This window comes from Pipistrellus hanaki (assembly GCF_964339955.1).
Source record: "Pipistrellus hanaki genome assembly, chromosome: 14".
Lineage (NCBI taxonomy): Eukaryota > Metazoa > Chordata > Mammalia > Chiroptera > Vespertilionidae > Pipistrellus > Pipistrellus hanaki.
The window spans coordinates 17,269,264-17,288,107 of record NC_140516.1 but is presented as its reverse complement, the minus strand read 5'-3'; the positions used below and the strand labels follow the sequence as shown (position 1 = coordinate 17,288,107).

At 53.1% G+C, this 18,844-nt stretch overlaps 2 protein-coding genes across 4 annotated transcripts in view; one reads left to right on the top strand and one right to left on the bottom strand.

Annotated features, from left to right (window-relative positions):
* MACROH2A2 (macroH2A.2 histone) overlaps positions 1-1,352 on the top strand; it is a 40,054-nt gene extending 38,702 nt beyond the window's left edge. For both annotated transcript variants that reach the window (XM_084903712.1, XM_084903711.1), the window contains exon 9: positions 579-1,352. In XM_084903712.1, coding sequence (XP_084759838.1) covers positions 579-744 — 166 coding nt within the window. In that variant the 3' untranslated portion in view covers positions 745-1,352. The remainder of the gene's footprint in view (positions 1-578) is intronic.
* Positions 1,343-18,844, bottom strand: part of AIFM2 (AIF family member 2) — a 132,277-nt gene continuing 114,775 nt past the window's right edge. For both annotated transcript variants that reach the window (XM_084903710.1, XM_084903709.1), the window contains exons 2-9: positions 11,180-11,372; positions 10,520-10,635; positions 9,107-9,226; positions 8,072-8,164; positions 5,949-6,057; positions 4,945-5,097; positions 3,602-3,802; positions 1,343-2,952 (exon numbers count right to left, since the gene is read on the bottom strand). In XM_084903710.1, coding sequence (XP_084759836.1) covers positions 2,801-2,952; positions 3,602-3,802; positions 4,945-5,097; positions 5,949-6,057; positions 8,072-8,164; positions 9,107-9,226; positions 10,520-10,635; positions 11,180-11,357 — 1,122 coding nt within the window. In that variant the 5' untranslated portion in view covers positions 11,358-11,372 and the 3' untranslated portion in view covers positions 1,343-2,800. The remainder of the gene's footprint in view (positions 2,953-3,601; positions 3,803-4,944; positions 5,098-5,948; positions 6,058-8,071; positions 8,165-9,106; positions 9,227-10,519; positions 10,636-11,179; positions 11,373-18,844) is intronic.

The window sequence follows — 18,844 nt, the reverse complement described above, 5'->3', positions numbered from 1 at the left end:
AGAAGAGGGGAGGACCCGTTTCTGTAAGTCACCGCTGCTGAAGTGGCATCCGCACATCTGTCTGTGCTGATGACAGGGACATTAAGTGCATGAAAAGGAAGTATGAACACAAGCTTTTGAGCATCTACTTTTGCCCTTTAATGAACAATCCACCATGTAAACTGGTTTTGAGGGAGCTAATGAAACCTTTATGTGCTGTTCTGAAGACCAGGGGTTTGAAATGCTGCATTGGTAGTGTGTGTAAAGCCAAGCTTGACTTAAGTCGGGCTACATATTCAAACTCAGGGCACCGCTCACTGGTCCGCCCTATGATCTTGGTTAAAAAAAACTGTACCTGCATCCGTGTGGCACCTGTAAGGTGATGCTATGGGTCCCCTGCTTCCCCCTCACACCCAGCTGTTGCTCTGACTGGCATCAGAGGAGGCCGTGCGTAGCCCAGCCTGCACGTGGTTAGGCCCCACGCGATGGCAGTCAGCCCCCGGGGCCAAGATAAGGGCTTGCGTTGCCCCGCCCGGGGCTGTCACTCCATGGGTCCCAGGGACCACAGTGACCTGGGCTCTTCCTTTCCTTCGGCACAGAAACTGCTTCCCCAAACAGACAGCCGCTCAGGTGACCCTCAAAGCCATCTCGGCCCACTTCGACGACTCAAGCGCGTCCTCGCTGAAGAACGTCTACTTCCTGCTCTTCGACAGCGAGAGCATCGGCATCTACGTGCAGGAGATGGCCAAGCTCGACGCCAAGTAGCTGGACGGCTGCACTCGCCGACCGGAGTCGCCGGAGGACCGGTCACGGGAGCAGGTTTTATTTTTCAGGAGAGAGAGAGGGAGTGCTGGGCGGCTGAAGGGGAGTGGGTGGCAGAGGCTGCGGGAGCAGGTCCCGCCCGCGGAAGGAGCCTCTGCATTTTATATTCTCGTCAAAAAGAGCCTCCGTCCTAAAAACCAGGTCTCCACGGGGGGTTCTGTTCATGTGTTTTCTTCCTGTTGTTTTAGAACTTTTTAAAAAAAAAATACAGACTTCATTTTAGATTTATAGCATTGACTTTTACACACACCAAGAAAATCCTTTCAAAATTCTTGTCTTCTGTTTCTCCTTTTGCAAGGGAGGAGGGCGTACGAGTGGCCCGGGCTCTGCTCAGAGGCGCTCTGTTCCGTGATGGAGGAGAAAATTAGAAAGGCATCTCACTGGTGCTTTATCTTCCTTAGTGCCCCGCCACCCCCCGTCCCCCGCCCCCTATTCCTGTAACTACTCCTCAAAAGGATTTACTCCAGGCTTTTTTCTGTTTTGTTTTGTTTTTTAAAGAAAAAGAAAATGAAAGGAAAAAAAAAATAAAAGATTCAGTGTCTTTCTTACAATATATTCTTTTATTGCAACATTTTCCTGTTTGGAAAACTGTCCCCATGGGTGTGGGCACGTCTAGAATGTTATGAACAGAACGAGGCCTGTCTCCAGTGGGCTTTGGCTCCCGCCATGCTAGGTAGGTCCCAGGTCAGACAGCACCGAAGGGCCTGTTTCTCAGGCGTCGGGTCCTGCTTCCAGAAGGGGGGGGGGGGGAGGGGGGGGCCTCGTTGGCCTTGGTCCATAGGAACTCGGCCCTGGGCGATGCCCCAGTGGGGAAGCCGTGCTTGGGGGAGAGGCACATGTCTCAGTATCCCAGGCCACAGCCCATACAGGATGCAGTGAGAGCCCCCGTGGGGCTGGTGTCCAAGGACTCTGGCCAGGTAGCCAGAGGCCACATCAAAGGTAAGCAGGGAGGGGCAGGCCGGGCAGGGCCAGAACCTGAGTTTATTCGGATGAACTCATCAACCACTTCTGCTGTAGAGTGAACTTACGGGGTCCCAAACAGGCTCCTCCAGGCTGAAGTTCTCTCCCAAGCAGAGGAGTCAGTATACCTTAGCACAGCTGCTGGCGGGTATCCTCCCTACCAGCCCGGGTCTCCAGATAACTGACATTAGGGTTGGCCAAGAAGCCAGAAGCACAAAACCACAACGGAGTTTTCTCACTTGTAACTTTGCTCGTGACAGCAGCCTGGAAGCACACAGGGGCTCGTCTGCTCCCCGGATGTGAACCGATGGCGACCCTTCCACAGGCCTCACAGCTCGGCTGCCTCCCCTTAGCACCTCCAGGTCTCACTCTTAACTCCCTCAGCTTAGTAAAAACTCACTGTTAGCAGGGACCAACCAACAGGGAAATTTTTACCTCTTTCTTCTTAAATATAACCTATGATATAGAATCATAGCATATATATGGTATGAAAATTGAAATATAGAAAGTTTCGTTAAGATTAAAGACTACCGGGACTAACAGTTTAAAACCGGCCTCCCATTGACAACTGGAGTATTGCAGGATGTGTGGGCTTGCCCGCCCTCTGAACGGGCAAGCCTGGGGTGCGAGACCCCCTTCCTGAGCTGGTCTCACTCGGCAGGTCCTCCTTCCCGCCCTACACACAGGAAGCCAGCCCTCAGGAGACCCAGCGCCTGCACAAGCACACATCCAAGGGGGGCCTGCGATGCAGAAGGCTGGCTTCGCACTCCCAGGACCAAGTGAAGCATTCGGCCTCGCCAAACCCAGAAAGAATCCTCTAGGGGGTGTCCTTTAGTCTCTTTCTCCCTCCCTTTCTGTTTCCCTCTCTCTTTCTCTTTCCTCTCCATTTTTGCTTTTCAGTAAGTTGTGTTTCTGGTGAGCACATCAGTGGCATCTCACTCCAGAAAGAGTGCCCTTTGGCTGCTGTCAGGCGGGTACCACTTGCCAGGCAATCCGTTCCCGGGTGACGGTAGTGCCTCGTCTCCCGCCCAGCCTCCTGTCAGGGTGGAGACTGCCGCATGGTTTTCCAGCTCGTGGAGACGAACAGGTCCCGGCTCTTGGCCAGCCGAACCATGAACCGCCCCACATAGAAGCCGCTGATCTGGCCCACACCGTCGTTTCTGCCCATGGCCAAGAGGAACGTCAGCGCACCTGTGGAGCAGAGGCACAAGCTAGAGTCCCGTTCACCATCTGTGGCAGGCAATCCCCAGGTTTACTTATCAATTACAAATTATTAAAGCGCTCTAGGGAGTATTCCTGCCGCCAGCTTTAGAAGTCTGCCCTAGCCCTGGCCGTTGGGGTTGGATGTCATCCTGTGCACCAATAGGTTGCAGGTTCGATTCCCGGTCAGGGTACTTGCCGGGCTTTCGGGCTCAGTGCCCGGTAGGAGGCGTGCAGGAGGCAGCCGATGGATGTTTTGCTCTCCCATCAATGTTTCTTTCTCTCTCTCCTCCCATAATTAATAAAAACATTTTAAAAAGAAAATTCGGTACTAGTGGTCAGTCATCTCAAAGACTTTGACCATGATTAACCCCTACTCACTTAAAACTGAAGCAAAAGTTGCCCTGGCTGGTTTGGCTCAGTGAATAGAGCCTCGACCTACAGATTGAAGGGTCCCGGGTATGATTCCAGTCAAGGGCATGTGCTTGAGTTATAGGCTCGATCCCCAGTAGGGGTGTGCATGAGGCAGCCAATCAATGATTCTTTCTCATCATTGTTTCTATCTCTCCCTCTCCCTTCCTCTCTAAAATCATTTTTTTTTTTTTAATTTTTTTAACTGAAGCACGTGGGACTCCCTCACCTGGTTTGTAGGCCTTGAAGGGCTTCTGTTTCATGGAGTTGATGATGTTGGCCACGGCAATGTTGGCGTGGAGGCCGGCATGGTAGGCCATCTTGGGCTCCTTCACGTCGGCACAGTCGCCGATGGCGTAGATGTGGCTATAGCCCTCCACCTGGAGGTATTCGTTCACCCTCAGGGCACCATTGCTGGCCAGTCCACTATCTGCCGGACAGAACCAATAGGAAACCAAAACCCTGAGCCGCCATGGAGAGTGGCCCCCGGAGCACAGAGAAGAGGAGCTCTGGTGCCGGTCAAGCCACCGAAGAGGCACCTTCTCCAGAGGCGAGCCGCCCCCAGTTTACTCCACCTGAAGCCCCTCCTCAGAACGCCTCCTGCAGAGGCAAGGTCACCATCCCGGGTGGAAACGGGCCAGAAGGACAGCCAGGGCCATTCTCTGTAACGTGCATGCCATGATTAGCATAGTGCTTACGTTCACAGCTTGGCCAAGTCTTGAATTTTCTTTTGTACGTGGATCAGCTTTTTAAAATAAATGCAGGGCTTTAATAAATGATAAACTTTTCATTTTAAGGGACTTAAAAGTTCATCTTTGAAGTATATCATTAGGACAATTAGTTGTTAAATGTTGGGCTCCCTGTCCATTAATCCTCAGTTCCACCCGCATGCCTGGCCTGGACTAGCTCCCTCCCTCTGGGGTTGGATAAGTCTCCCCTGCAGACACAGAGGAGGGGCTCCTTGGGCAGGAATGGGATTCAGGAATAAATGAAGGAACCTGAGGACACAGCAACATGGGGCCTGACCAACAAGGAGCCACTGAGTCTCCATTTACACGTGAAGGCACGAGTCCCTCAGCTCCATGTTTCAATCAGCTCGATGGTCCAATATTGAGCTTTAAGGACACGAGGCCACAATATTGCCCCCACTCTCCAAATGGGCATCCCAGCCCGAGTGGTCAGGGTTTGGGGAGAGCAGCACCCCTGTGAACAGAGAAAGGCCTGACCCCAGAATTTCCTCTGCATCCGTGACCCAAGGACAGGATCAGAAAGCAGACCTTTCCCAGCTCTCTGAAACCTGTTCTCGCTGCTTAGGGGCGGGCGCCATTTTGGAAGGGTCTCGTCACCTTGGACGTCTTGGACTAAGTCATCATTATCACAGCTGAGGAAAGGACAGCAAGAGAGAACCTGAACCTAAATTTAAAGTTTGATGTCACCCTTCAGAAGAGACGAAAGAGTTGCTGGGATGGAGGGGAAGGCAGGGGGTGCTGATTCCTGGGGGAAAGGCCTGAGGGGGCTTGGACGCTGGGCAGTGAGGAGGCAACCTGAGGAGTGGACAGTGGCTCTGCTTACCGAACGCACGGTGGTAGGCAAAGCTGTTGATCTTGATGCCGTTGCAGACAATCACCAGGTTGGTGGCCACCTCGGTGCCTTTGTCCGTCTGCACAACGATGCACTCGCGATACTCGTTGAAAGGCAGCTCTGCCATGTTGCTCACCCGCTCACCTGTCAAGGGAGGTGTGTGACCAGGAGGCTGGCAGAGGGTGGACAAGGCTGGTCCACGCCAACGCTGACCCGGGGAAGTCCGGAGACCCCTGAAGGCCCCAGGAAAGGCCTGGATGCTGTAGCCCGATGAGGCAATGACTCCACTCCGCCTTCCCGCCCTGCTCCTCTCCCAGTCCACCTGCTACCCCCACAAGCACAATCCGGACACCAGGCCCCAAGGGATACGATGGGAGGAAAGTTCCAAGAAGCAATTTGAGGCTGAGTTTCCCAAGTTCTGGGAAAAGCCATTGGAGGAAGACCTCCAACATGCCTCCCCGACGATGAGCTATGCCCACCTGCCCGGGCAGGCCCTCCAGACAAAGGTGAAGCCAGCCGACCCTCCTCACTGCCTAAATGTAGAGGTGATCACAGCACTGCAGAGCCAGGAGCAAGGAGACAAGAGCCACCCAGGCTTTCATAGAGCAGACACCACCCCCTCCCTGAAGGGGCTGAGCCCCACAAAGTGTGGAGGACACCCTGGGGTTAGAGCCCCGCTCGCTAGCTACTGGGTGGCTCTCTTCCCTCTTGCTCTGGACAAAAGCCACACCCTCACCACCCTCAAGATACAAACCAAAAAATTATTCTCTCCACCACAGACACATCATAATTCAGGTCAAATCCTTTAGATGATTTTTAAAAAATAATTCAACAAATAGGTACCACCTGCACTTTGTCCAAACCAATAGCCAGGACAGTGCTGGTCTGTGACATGATGCTCAACCCCAGGACTCAGAGAATGTGGCCACCCTCTAGCTGAGGGCAGGGACCAAGCCTCGAGCCCAATCGCACTGGGCCCGGGGGAGGGCACGTACTCAGCAGCAGCTGCACGCCTTTCTGGAGCAGGATCTCCTTTGCCTCCTGCCGGACACAGGGCAGGAGCTCCTTGTCAGCCAGGGCCATCTGGGAGTGAATCAGAGTGACCTGGGGACAAACGACCATAGGACAGAGGAGCCGCTGAGCCTCCTGCACACAATAAGAGGCTCAAAAACACCTGGTCTGCCTCCCCCACCTCCTCGCCTACCTCAGGTCACAGGTTTGGGAACTGGGGCCCAAGTGAAGCAATTTGCCCAACACTGGAACCAGCTCACAGCAAGCTGGGCTGGAGCCCACGTTCCTGGTCCAGGACTCAGAATGGGCCAGCAGGCCACAACCACACGGAGCACCACGTGGAAAATTATCTCCAACGTCCTTGGGCACTTATGGTCACACAGTCATATATAAGCCATTGACATGGTAACCTGACATTTACATTAAAGCTGGTTTTAAAACTACCGTATTTTCCGGCGTATAAGACGACCCCCTAATTTTACAGTTAAAACATAGGTTTAGGCCTATATTCGCTGTATAAACTACCCCCCACTTCAAAGAAAAGACTTACTTTGCCGTCAAGATCTGCAGGTAATTTTTGTGCAATTTTGGTCTTTTGCCCCCGATTTTCGGTTGACTTTTTTTCCGTTTCAAAAGTCGTCTTATACACCAGATAATAGGGTAGCACTTCCTAGCCTGTGGGTCAGCACAGGGAAGCGAGAGGCAGCCTGGAATGGTACTCAAAGCCTGGGCTTTGGAATCAGACTGCCTGGATTGAAATCCCATCTTGGATACTCACTCAGACACTACCTGATAGCTCAGTAAGAAGGATCATGGTCCCACTCCTAGAAATGTAATGATGGGGGCAAAGATGGGGGGTTGAGAGGGTCAATGGAGAAAAAAAAAGGGGGGGGGGATATCTGTAATACTTTCGACAATAAAGATAAATTTAAGCCCTAGCTGGCTTGGCTCAGTGTATAGAGGGTTGACCTGTGGACTCAAGGGTCCCAGGTTAGATCCCGGTCAAGGGTACATGCCCAGGTTGCAGGCTCCATCCCCAGTACGGTGTGTGCAGGAGGCAGCTGATTAGTGATTCTCATCATTGATGTTCCTATCTCTCTCTCTCTCCCTTCCTCTCTGAAATCAATAAAGATATATATTTTTAAAGATAATTTAAAAAAATAAATGTAATGATGAAATGAGCATGTGTGTATAATGCACATAACATACAGTACGGTGGCTGTTATTACTCTTATGTGTCTACGGATCATAAACATATGGAAGTTTTCCTGAGTTCCTTCTTACTTCAGACTGGTCTTTACCCCATAAATCAAAATTAATGAACTTTTACATCAATTATTCATCATAATTTCCCACAATTTGTCAGAGTACAACTGTATAATTAAATTAGCCCATATTGATCTCACTTTTCAAAACCAACATGCCTTTCCCTCGGGAAAGAGAAGCAGCCACAGGCTCCACGCGGCTCTCAGAAGTGGATCTGGCATCAGCTGCAAGCATGCTCCCGCCTCTGTAATTACCAATCATCGCTCAGCCCTCAGCTGAGCCTTCGCAGCTGCCAGGACGTGTTTTCTCTCCAGGGTGGCAGCCAGATGCTCGATCCCTCCCTCATTAAAAGGGAACAGGGCCACCCTCCCATGGGCAGAAGGCAGTGCCGGCCAGTCCTGAGTGAGGGGCTGCACCGCAGGCTCCCTCTGTGCTGTCCAGGGCACGGGCTACCGTCTCTTCAAGACCAAAAAAGCAACGAAAGGTGCTTTTGGCCAAGCTAGTTGTCAGCAAAAAGAGGCAATCGAAGAGAGGTCACAAAGCTGGGACACTGAGGGGACACAGGAGTTCATCTTTGTAGGGGTCTCCCCTGGCCTTGATTCTCCTGGTTGGACCGGAAGGCATGACCGACCCCTCACTGAACTAAGACACATCCTGGCTTATCTGTCCAGGAAAATTCCCATCCGAAAGGGGCTTTGGGGGATCCCTCAGTGCAGAGAGCAGGAGACGGAAACACAAGCTCCCACTGTGTGTTAAGGGAGCTCCGCCTCCCAGGTCTTGAGCAAATTCCTGATTTTCCTTGCCAGCCACTGAGAGGTCAAAGCCAAGGCCGCTTGCCCACCTCTTTCTCAGGGTACTCAGTTTTAATCTCCGCCGCCATCTCCACTCCGGCAGAGCCTCCGCCCACCACCACGATGGACTGTGAGCACTGGACCTGGAGCAAAAGCAAATGTGAAAGCACCCGCTCAAATTCACCCTGCCTCAAGGGGAGCTCTGGGGCCGGGGGGAGACAGGGGTCCTTGCCGTAAGAGAACTCTTTCCAAATGTGAGGCCTAAATGTGCTTCCTCGGGGCCTAGCACTTGCTGGGTGTCTCCCTGCATTTTCTCACTTGATGCTCACTCACAACAGCCCCAAGAGGCAGGTATCATACCACCTGACCAGCCTTCAGATGACCATGGCCGAGGTCTGTCTGAGTTCAAAAGCTGGGCTCCTAACCTCTACAGGAGTGTCTTTTCTCCTGGCTTCTCAGAGCTGTGCAGAGAGGGGAAGACCTGGCCAAGGCAGGTAGCAGCACTCACCCTGAGATCCTCCCCTGGTCTCCACTCCTCATCACTTCAAAGGGGACAGAGCACCCACCCACCTCAGGACGGCTGTGAGAGCTGACAGGGCAAGGACCGAGCCTGCTCTCTAAGCCACAAGGCCCTGTGCCACCAGGAGCCCCGAGAGAGGAGATGGGATCCCCAGTCGCTACATGAGCAGGTCTGGATGCTCATGTCCAGACATTGATGACAGATCTAAAGATCTCCTCCCAGGAGTCTCTCTAATAACTCTCCATCTTTGCAGCCGCTGTCACAGCCCTGAGAATCTCCTGCAGGGGTCCTCAAACTTTTTAAAGTGGGGGCCAGATCACGGTCCCTCAGAGAGCTGGAGGGCCGGACTATATGAACTACTAATCCCTACTGTAACACCTCGGCTGCGCTCACTACCCAAAAAACCTGGCGGGCAGGATCAGACTCCTCTGCGGGCCGCATGTGGCCCGCGGGCCGTAGTTTGAAGACCCCTGTCTAGGGTCTCCCTGCTGTCCCCCCAGTTGTTCTGCTCTCCAGGGGCCACCCAGTCTGCGCTCACTGCCCTGCCTGGGCCAGGGGCGCTCACCTGCTTCACCATGTTCTCGTAGGCCTGAATGGCCTCCTGCTGGCTGAAGACCTGGTTCAGCTTGCCGGGGAAGAACCCAGTGCTGCCCGTGGCCAGGATCAGATGCGAGAAGGGCAGAGTCTGTGAGGGGCAAGGAAAGAAAGGTGAGGGCAGGCCCGGGTTCCTCGTCCACCCCCAGGCCCACGGTACTGAGCCCTCTGGGCACTGAGGCAGCCCCCCTTGGCGGGGAGCAAAGCCATCACATGGTTAAGCCAAGGGGGGTAAGGTGCTAGAACCCAGGAGAACCTAGAGAAGCAGGCTTGCCTCCTGCCAGAGCCCCCAGCGTGGAAATGAGGACTGAGCTCCCCACAGTGGGGGCAGGGAAGCTGGAAACGGGAAACCACGTGTGGGGAGTAAGCAGGATTCCAGCTTGCAATGTGGAATTAGTTTAGACTCTCGTAGGTACTTTAGGAGAAATTGCCCCCTGCGCCCCCAAAACAAAGAAAAGAAGGGAGGGAGGGAGGGAGGGAGGGAGGGAGGTCCTGCTTGGAGCCTAAATGTATCCAGTGGACAAAACCAGCGCTGCTCTGCCGGGAGGAGGACGGGGAGGTCTGTGTCCCGCTTGGCCCCCTCTTCCCATGGACCCTCATGGACCCTCCAGGGCTCTGAAAGTCTGGCCCGAAACCACAGAACAAGGCGACTCTCAACCGAGAGATTCCCGGCCCTAAGAGTAATCCAAGTAGGATTGATTCACACAAAATCAAAGGCTCGTTGAGGACAGACCTTGCGTCCCCTTTTTGCAATTCCCCTTTAGCTTTGGATAGAATAGAGGGCAAGACTGGAGGTGACCCTCAACATGACGACTGGGCTGGTGGCAGCTCATTGGTGGAGCTCACATCAGTGCAGGTGTATACCAGGCGCCGAGCTACTACCCGGGCTGAGGAACAGGAAGAGGAATGGAGGAAAAATCTGCCCCCATGGGATGTGGATCCAGTGTGTGCCTACCCTTTGATTCCAGTGGGCACGGAGGTTGGCCAAGCCTGGGGCTGGTCCAGGACACTGGCTTTCTGAGAGTGGGCTCTGGGAGGAAACTACCTGAGTTCAAATCCCAGCTGAGTATCTTCCTGGCTGTGGGATCCCGACTGTGGGATCCCGGGAGAGCCACTTATCCCCACGTGACAGGAGGCTACACCACCTCCCCAAGTCATGGCGGGCATCACAGGAGACCGTGTAAAGCCTAAGCCAGTGCCCGGGGTACAGGAAAGGCTCGGGAGGTGTCTGCCCTCACTCTCTATGGCTGCTGTAGTCAGGCCTCTGCTTATGAGGAAGCTGTTCTCAGCACCAGGCAGGGCTGGGGCCAGAGGCCACTCACCCCCGAGGGCTGCCAGGTAGATGTGCCCAGGTGTCCCACCAGCAGCTGTCAGCCCTGCTCACCTCGCCATCCTCCAGCACCACCGCCTGATTCTTCAGATCGATCTCAACCACCACGCCCTGCCGGAAGCTGTTCTTGAAGCTCTTCGCGTAGGGGATGAATGTCTTTTTGGCAAACCCTGGGAGTGGACACAGAGGAGGCCACAGCGTAAAACTGGGCTGCCCACGGGAGACAGAACCACCCAGAACTTCTCCTGAACTGCATACCAACAGGGGTGTCCCTGACCACACATCTGGGACAGTGGTGTACCCAGGGTATCCACCGCCCCAGTGCCAGTCTGGGCCCAGGGGCCTCAGGGAAGCCCAAGCTCTTACTCTAGGGCACATGTGTCAAACACAAGGCCCGCGGGCCAAATCCAGCCCGCCAGGCCTTGCAATGTGGCCCGCACCGCGCTGTCATCACTGCACTCCGCTGTCAGTTTATGACATTGTCAGTTTATGACTGTTCAATAAACCATTCGGCCCGCGATTTAGGCTGGATTTTAGATTTTGGACCCTTCTCTGATTGAGTTCGACACCCCTACTCTAGGGCCTTGATATGGTGGCTGCTTAAGGCCAATGACCTTTAGATTCTCCAGAGTTTGTCTAGCGGTTGAATGTAGGTACCGTGCCCCAAGTCACAGTGTGATAAGACCAGGAAAGCCCCAGAGAGGAGCCCGTTACCGCTCTCCACGGAGGCCCGCAGGGCTGCCACGTTGTGGTGGAAGGAGTCCTTCATGTCCACCAGCGTGAAGGAGATGTTCAGTGCCTGCAGCTGGCTGGCGGCCGTTATCCCGCCAAAGCCCCCGCCTACGATCACCACGTGCACGCCTCTCACTTCCATGGAGACCTGGGACCCCATCGCGAACCGCCGCCACTGCAGGGACAGGAGAGACCACATCGGGGTCAGGGGAAGCTCGAGGCTGGGAGGGCAGGGTGAGCCCACAGCAAGACAGGCCTCAGAGGCTGAGACTTGACCTTATTAATTTATGTCATCGGTAAGATTTTAATTGTAAAATCTGAATTCCAATGGAACAGGGGTATCATAGTTCCATCCCATCACCCAACCACACAGTTCCGTTCTCTACTGCATCCATGGTTCCAAGTGTATAGGAGTCCTTCAGAGATATGCTGTGTACCTACAATCATAATTGTTTTTGTACCCATTAAACTATTCTGCATTTTCCCCATTCAATATATTTGCTCACTCCACAACGTAACTTAAATGAGCTCCTGTTCTTTGATGTGCCCTATACCGTGGATCCTGGGGTTAGAGACAGATAGATGTCAGAGACAGACAGACAGATATGGTCCCTGCCCTTGCAAAGGAGGTGCTTACAAACCAAAGGGCAGGAGGACGCGGAGCTGGGAAGCTGGTCAGGTGCACAGTAACAGAGACAATGGGCACATCTGTGGGGAAGTACAAGCATGGGCCACATACAGGAACAAAATAAAATTCTTAGGCCCCAAGCTAAGCAAACACTCAGACCAGATTCTGCCCACTCACAGGTCACCAGCTTGAGCCCCAGGGCTAAGGAGATACTTGGACAGGTTTTGACAATCAACCTGCAAAACAGGATGTGGTGTGACTGGGCCGTGACAGTGGGGCAGGAAGGAGAGGCCAGCAGTGGGCAGGCCATTCCCGGGCACTCCTGGGGCAGTGGTGTACACCAGGACTGCTGAGCAGCCTCCCCGGGAGACGGGCCAGAAGGGACGTCTGCTGCGAGAAGAAGCGTGCTGGTTAGAGACTGAGAAGGAATTAGGAGGAGGGTAAGAAGGACGGCAGGGAGCAGTGCTGATCGTGTGGGCCCCAGTGAGGGGGAGGGAGGAGCAAGCACCTGCTTGATGCCAGGGACAGTATCTGCAGAGGGTGGAGGGCCAGGACTGCAGGCCACCTGTGCCCCAGGCCCACACTCGCACCTGGACTGGTGCAGCTGGTCCGGGGTCCAGCAGACTGAGCAAGCCTTGGTTGAGTTCCTGAGCAGCTGAAATTCACAAACCCTTGGCCCAGAGCATGACACTGGAGGACATCTGAGGCAGAGGACAGCTTTGGGCTGAGTCAGCACAGAGGGAAAAGGAGGAGGCGAAGCTTGCCTGGGTGCCCCAGCCAGCCTGAGAAGCAATCTACCAGGCTCACCCTCCAAAGAGCCCGGGTCACCTGGCACACCCGAGTCTGCCCCTCTCGAGGGCTGAGAAGCTGGCCTGGGGCTGCGGTCAGAGGCCTTACCCAGGTCCAGCTTCACCCCAGAGAGGCTGCCCATGGTGCAGGGCCTAGGGCTCTCCAGTGTGGAGCCCAGCCACCTGGGGAGCCACCTGGCCTGCAGCTGAGATCCTGAGAGCAGTGAGGGGTTGGGAGGTGCTGGCTGGAGGCGACAGGCAATCACACCTCTCCTGGCCTGGGCTGGGCTCTAAGGAGGCAGAAATCAAGCAGGCTGCCGAGGAGAGACACTGGAGGACGGCAAAGCTGACATGCACAGAAAGCAGCAAGAGAGGCCCAACAGCGGCCGTGGGCATCAGGGATGGAGGTTCACAGTGGGGGCGGCAGGGGTGGCAAGGAGGAGGGAGTGGACTCGGGTCAACCGTGAAGGGCAGACAGCTTCCCCTTGATGGGGAGGCGTGTTCCAGCCGGCCTGGGGCCCTCTCAGGGAGCACCCCAGCAGCTGGAAGACTACCCACTGTCCTGGGCACAACCGCTCCCCCCACTCCCGGCCTCCATTTACCCCCTGTAATGTGATGGCACCCTAAGATGTCTTTGCACACATAGGTTTCCAAGACATGGTGGCCCCAAAAATGGCCCCCACACTTATAGGGGCAGCTTATGATTGGAGCTCCAGGCACTGTTCTTGTTGGTATTCAAATGACCACTGCCTAATTTCTCCCCTGGGGGAGGGAGAACCTGGGGCGGGGGAACCCGGTGGGGGAGGGAGAAACTGGTGGAGGGAGAATCTGGTGGGGGAGGGAGAACCTGGTGGGGGAGGGAGAACCTGGTGGGGGAGGGAGAACCTGGTGGGGGAGGGAGAAGCTGGTGGAGGAGGGAGAACCTGGTGGGGGAAGGAGAAGCTGGTGGGGGTAGGAGAAGCTGGTGGGAGAGAAGCTGATAGAGGAGGGAGAACTTGGTGGGGGAGGTGGATCTGACAGAGAAGATTGGAGGGGATTTTGTTTCTCGCTGGCTAAATGGTCCCCAACTCATTGAGGTTTGTGCGTTCTACCCATTTACAAATGAGGAAAGAGCACTCAGCAGGGCTGAGACCAGGACGAGTCCCCAGCAGGCAGGGCCACCTTCACTGCTCCAGGCCCTCAGCAAGGTCGTCCTGAGTGCTCATGGGGCTTAATCTGCCAACTGGGCCAGAAGGAGAATGTCTCCTGGGACCAAAACCCAAGAGGGCCCAGGGCCCCGCCAGAGGTCAGGAGTAAACACCAGGAGCTGAGCAGAGGCTGGGAATGAGGCAGGCGATGGAAGGGGTATTTCACCTCCCCCTCAGCACAGCTCCTCGGTGCCAGCCTGCCTTTGGGTCCAGCAGCCAGCACGGCCAGGGAAACACCAGAGCTCTGCTTCCAAGCCGGCCGGGCCCAGGCCCGGAGAGGGGCCTCCCTGGTCAGGTCACACTGCCCACCCAGGGACGCTCAGGAGGAGCCTTAGGAAACACCTGGACCTTCTCCACAGAGGACAGTTTGGCCAGGAAGTCCGGGGGCAGAAAGGGAGGCTGAAGATGAGTTGGGAACAAGGTGGGTGGCCAGGAGGGCAGGTGACAGGGGCCAGCACACACAGGGTGCCTGTCACACCCACATGCTCACCAGTTCTAACCACCAGGCCTGCCCTGGGCCCTTCCCGGGGAGGAGAGTAAGCCCAGCAACCCCAGCGCAGGCCTGAGGGGCAGCACACTGGCCCAGGACCAACTGGCTTCCCCAAAGGGCGAACCCCGGCCCACCCAACCAGGTACAGCCTCAACGAAGGCAAGCTGCTCCTCTGGAGCGCAGTGAGCGGAGTTCCAGGGCCTGGGCCTGAGGGGCTGGAGGAGGCACGGAAGCCCCTCCTGGAATCTGCTCTTCTCTCTCCTCCACTGACCTCTGACACCCTCACTGGGGGAATGGTGGGCTGGCGGCTCTCCAGCTCATCCACCCTTCCTCCTCAGCGGCCTCCCTTGCCCAACACTCTTGCACACCCGAGTCGGCCTTGACCAATTCTTTTTTTTTTTTTTTTTTGTCCTCACTGGAGGATAGGTTTACTGATTTGAGGGAGGGAGGGAGGGAGGAACACTGATGTGAGAGAAACATCGATCAGTTGCTTCCCATACATGCCCCAACCAAGGATTGAACCCACAACCTAGGTATGTATCCTGACCGAAAATCAAACCTGGAAACTTTCAGTGTATAGGACGACGCTCCAACCAAATGAGCCACCCAGTCTGAGCCCAGGGCCAGTTCTTGCTTGGCCCCTGAGGAGAGTTGGACTCCCCTACACTCAGCCACGATCCACTTTAGAGCTGCTTTGCAGCCACACACCCTGTAGGTACTCAAAAAGCACATGTAGCCCTGGCCAGTGTGGCTAAGTGGTTAGAGCATCAGCCTGTGCACCAAAGCCTCACAGCTTCGATTCCCCGTCAAGGGTACGTACCTGGGTTGCAGGTTCGATCCCCACTCCTGATTAGGGTGTGACAGGCAACCAATTGATGGTTTCTCTTATATTGATGTTTCTCTCTCTCTCCTCTTTCCCCCCTCCCTCCCTTGCACTCTCTCTAAAAATCAATGGAAAAAATATCCAGTCTTGCCCTAACTGGTTTGGCTCAGTGAATAGAGTGTGAGCCTTCGGACTCAAGGGTCCCAGGTTCGATTCCGGTCAAGGGCATGTACCTTGGTTGCAGGCACATCACCATTAGGGGGTGTGCAGGAGGCAGCTGTTCAATGTTTCTAACTCTATCTCTCTCCCTTCCTCTCTGTAAGAAAAAGTCAATAATATATATATATATATATATATATATATATATATATATTTTTTTTTTTTTTTTTTTTTTTTTTTTTAAATATCCAGCCTCAATCAATGGGAGACCCCATCAACAAAAGACTACAAGATACACTGTTATACACATACAATGGAATATTCTGGAGCCCTTCATTTTTAGAGGGGATGCTTTTTACATGAAATGCTTGTCCACGATTTGTCCAACCTATACAATGTACAAGACCAAGAATGAACCTTAACGTAAATTATGGTCTTTGGGTGACTGTGTCAATGCATGTCCATCAACTGTAACAAGTGACCACTCTGGCGGGGGTGTTGACAATGGGGGAGGCTGTGCATGTGTGAGGACAGGGGACATATGAGAAATCTTCTGTACCTTGCCCTCAGTTTTGCTATGAACTAAAACTACTCCACAAAAATAAAGTCCTTAGCCAAAACCGGTTTGGCTCAGTGGATAGAGCATCGGCCTGAGGACTGAAAGGTCCCAGGTTCGATTCTGGTCAAGGGCATGTACCTTGGTTGCGGGCACATCCCCAGTAGGGGGTGTGCAGGAGGTCCATGTTTCTAGCTCTCTATCCTTCTCCCTTCCTCTCTGTAAAAAAAATTAATAAAATATACTTTTTAAAAAATAAATAAATAAATAAAGTCCTTAGAAAACAAAGTTTGTTACCTGGCCAGTGTCGCTCAGTGGTTGAGCCAACCTATGAACCAGGAGGTCACTGCACAGTTCGATTCCCACTCAGGGCACATGCCCGGGTTGTGGGCGCAATCCCCAGTGGGGAGCAGAGAGGTGCATGAGGCAACCGATCATTCTCTGTCATCATTGATGTTTCTCTCTCTCTCCCTCTCCCTTCCTCTCTGAAATCAATAAAAAATATGCAACAAAAACAAAGTTTGTCCATGAAAAAGTCAGGTAGTAGAACAGCCTAATCCCACTTATGAGCAATCAGACATGTGTATCTAGCTACCTGTACACATATATGTGTAATAATTACAACAGCTAGCACTCACTGCCTTTTTATCAGTGAGTTGTTCTAAACATTTTTGATAGAAAGTCAGTAACTTGCCCAAGGTCAAGCCTCACAGTCTGACAGACTTGGGCTCTAAAGCAGTGGTCCCACATGACATCTCTACTTTCTTCTTTGAGTTTGTTTGTTGTGGGGTTTTTGGGGGGGTTTTTTATTTGTTTGTTTGTTTTTTGTATTGTTTGAATATTTTTAAATGAGTGTGTCATTTTTACAGAAACAATAAAGCTTTAATAACAGGGCAGACCTCCTACCAACTAAATTTTTAAATTGAAATATTAGTCATATAAAATTCACTATTTTGGAATGTACAATTCAGTGGTTCCTAGGACACTCATAAAATTGTACAACCATCGCCACAATTAAATCCAGAACATTTTCAATGCAAGAAGAGGAAGAGGAAGAAGAAAAAGAAGAAGAAGAAGAAGAGAAGGAGGAGGAGGAGGAGGAACTACTCATCCATTAGCAGTCATTCCTCATTCCCACCTCCTGCAGCCCCTGGGAGCCACTAATCTTCCGTCAGTCTCTACACGTTTGCCCATTCCATACCTTTTGTCAGGTTTCTTTCACTTAGCATAATGTTTTCAGGATTCAGCCAAGCTGTACCAGTATTTCATTCCTTTTTATGGCTGATTAATATTGCATTGTATGGAGGTACATTTTGTTTATCCATCCGTCAGTTGATGTATATTTGGGTTGTTTCCACCTTTTGGCTCTTGTGAATAATGCTGCCATGAACATTCATACACAAGTTTTTCTGTGAACGTATGTTTTTAACTCTCTGAGTATATACCTAGGAGTGACACTGCTGGGGCCTATGGTAAGTCTGGACTTAACTGTTTGAAGAACTTCCAAACCCACCATCTGATTCTGAACTGAACATCAAGCCAAAGGAGAGAGCACAGAGAGTCTTAACTCAACCTGCCCAGATGCAGGAAGGTTAGCTTAAGAGAAGGTCCAAGAGAACAAACCCTAATTGTCTAGGAAATTTACCTTTGTCCTTTCCCCAGCACATTCATGCGGGTGCCCACACATATATACGTGTGTACACACACACACACACACACACACACACACAAATTGGTATACACTGGAATTTTCTCAGTGAATCCTGTTTCTACCAAAAATACCCAGCCTGGGAGGGTGGGGGGGTTTTGTCTATAATGATACAAACAGAGGCTTTTAGGAATCTACTGAAAAACAAGCAAGTTACATTTATGCCAACGGTCACGCCTCAGCACACACAGCAGGAACCACATGGGTTCCAATCAATGCAAGGACTTGGTCCAGGGTTGCTTCACAGAGTTTACAAATGAAACGAAGTCTGGAGTCCTCAGTGGTTAAGCCAGGGAAGATTTCTACAGCCACGTTTCCAGAGTGGCCATCCTGTGTGAGAGGCCCTCAGTATGACTCCAAACACCATGAATGTCCCTATCCAGCCGGGGACAGGCGGAGAGTAGGCCTTCCATGGCCCATTCCCCAGGAATGCATGCTAAATATAACCCCAAAAATACCAATTTCCGAAAGGGACTCAAAGTATAACAAAGGAGCTATTCTTTCCCGCCCTAGGAGAGGGCAGCTCTGGGCAGACAGGCCCATGCCAGCGTCCTGCACACTCCCCTATTCCCAAAACAGCCCTGTGGTCTGCTCACTTCCTGTGTCTGGGCCCTCCTGGGTTTTTTTTTTTTTTTTTTTTTAATATATATATATTTTATTGCTTTTTTTACAGAGAGGAAGAGAGAGGGAGAGTTAGAAACATCGATGAGAAACATCGACCAGCTACCTCTTGCACACCCTCCACTGGGGATGTGCCCGTAACCAAGGTACATGCCCTTGACCGGAATCGAACCTGGGACCGTTCAGTCCGCAGGCCAACGCTCTATCCACTGAGCCAAACCGGTTTCGGCCCTCCTGGCTTTCTTATTTCACCACCAGCCAGGCCCCCCAGGCCCCGGCACACACCAGCCCTGGTCAGCTCTACTGCTGGGCTGCTGTCCCGAACAGGGCCAGGCCCAGCTGGGAGCAGTGTCCCGGGGGAATGGAGGCCCTCCAGATGTGGGGTTACACACAGTGCTCTTAAAGGCTTCTCTCTAGGTGCTGGGGTGAGGAGGGCGGGTCTTGCGAGCTTAGTGCTTGCACAGGAGCATACTGGAGCACACACACACTCAGAAGAGCAATGGTGCCACAGTGTGGGTGCAGAGAGCCCATGGGCACCGCCCAGCCTAAACCGTCTCAGAGCACAGGGCATACTGGAGCGCACACACACCCACTAGTGGCGTCTGAGCAGGCCTCCTGGATAGTTTACACATCCACATGTTTTACAATGGCCTTGAACACAAGACACACACCCGGGGTGCCTGGTAA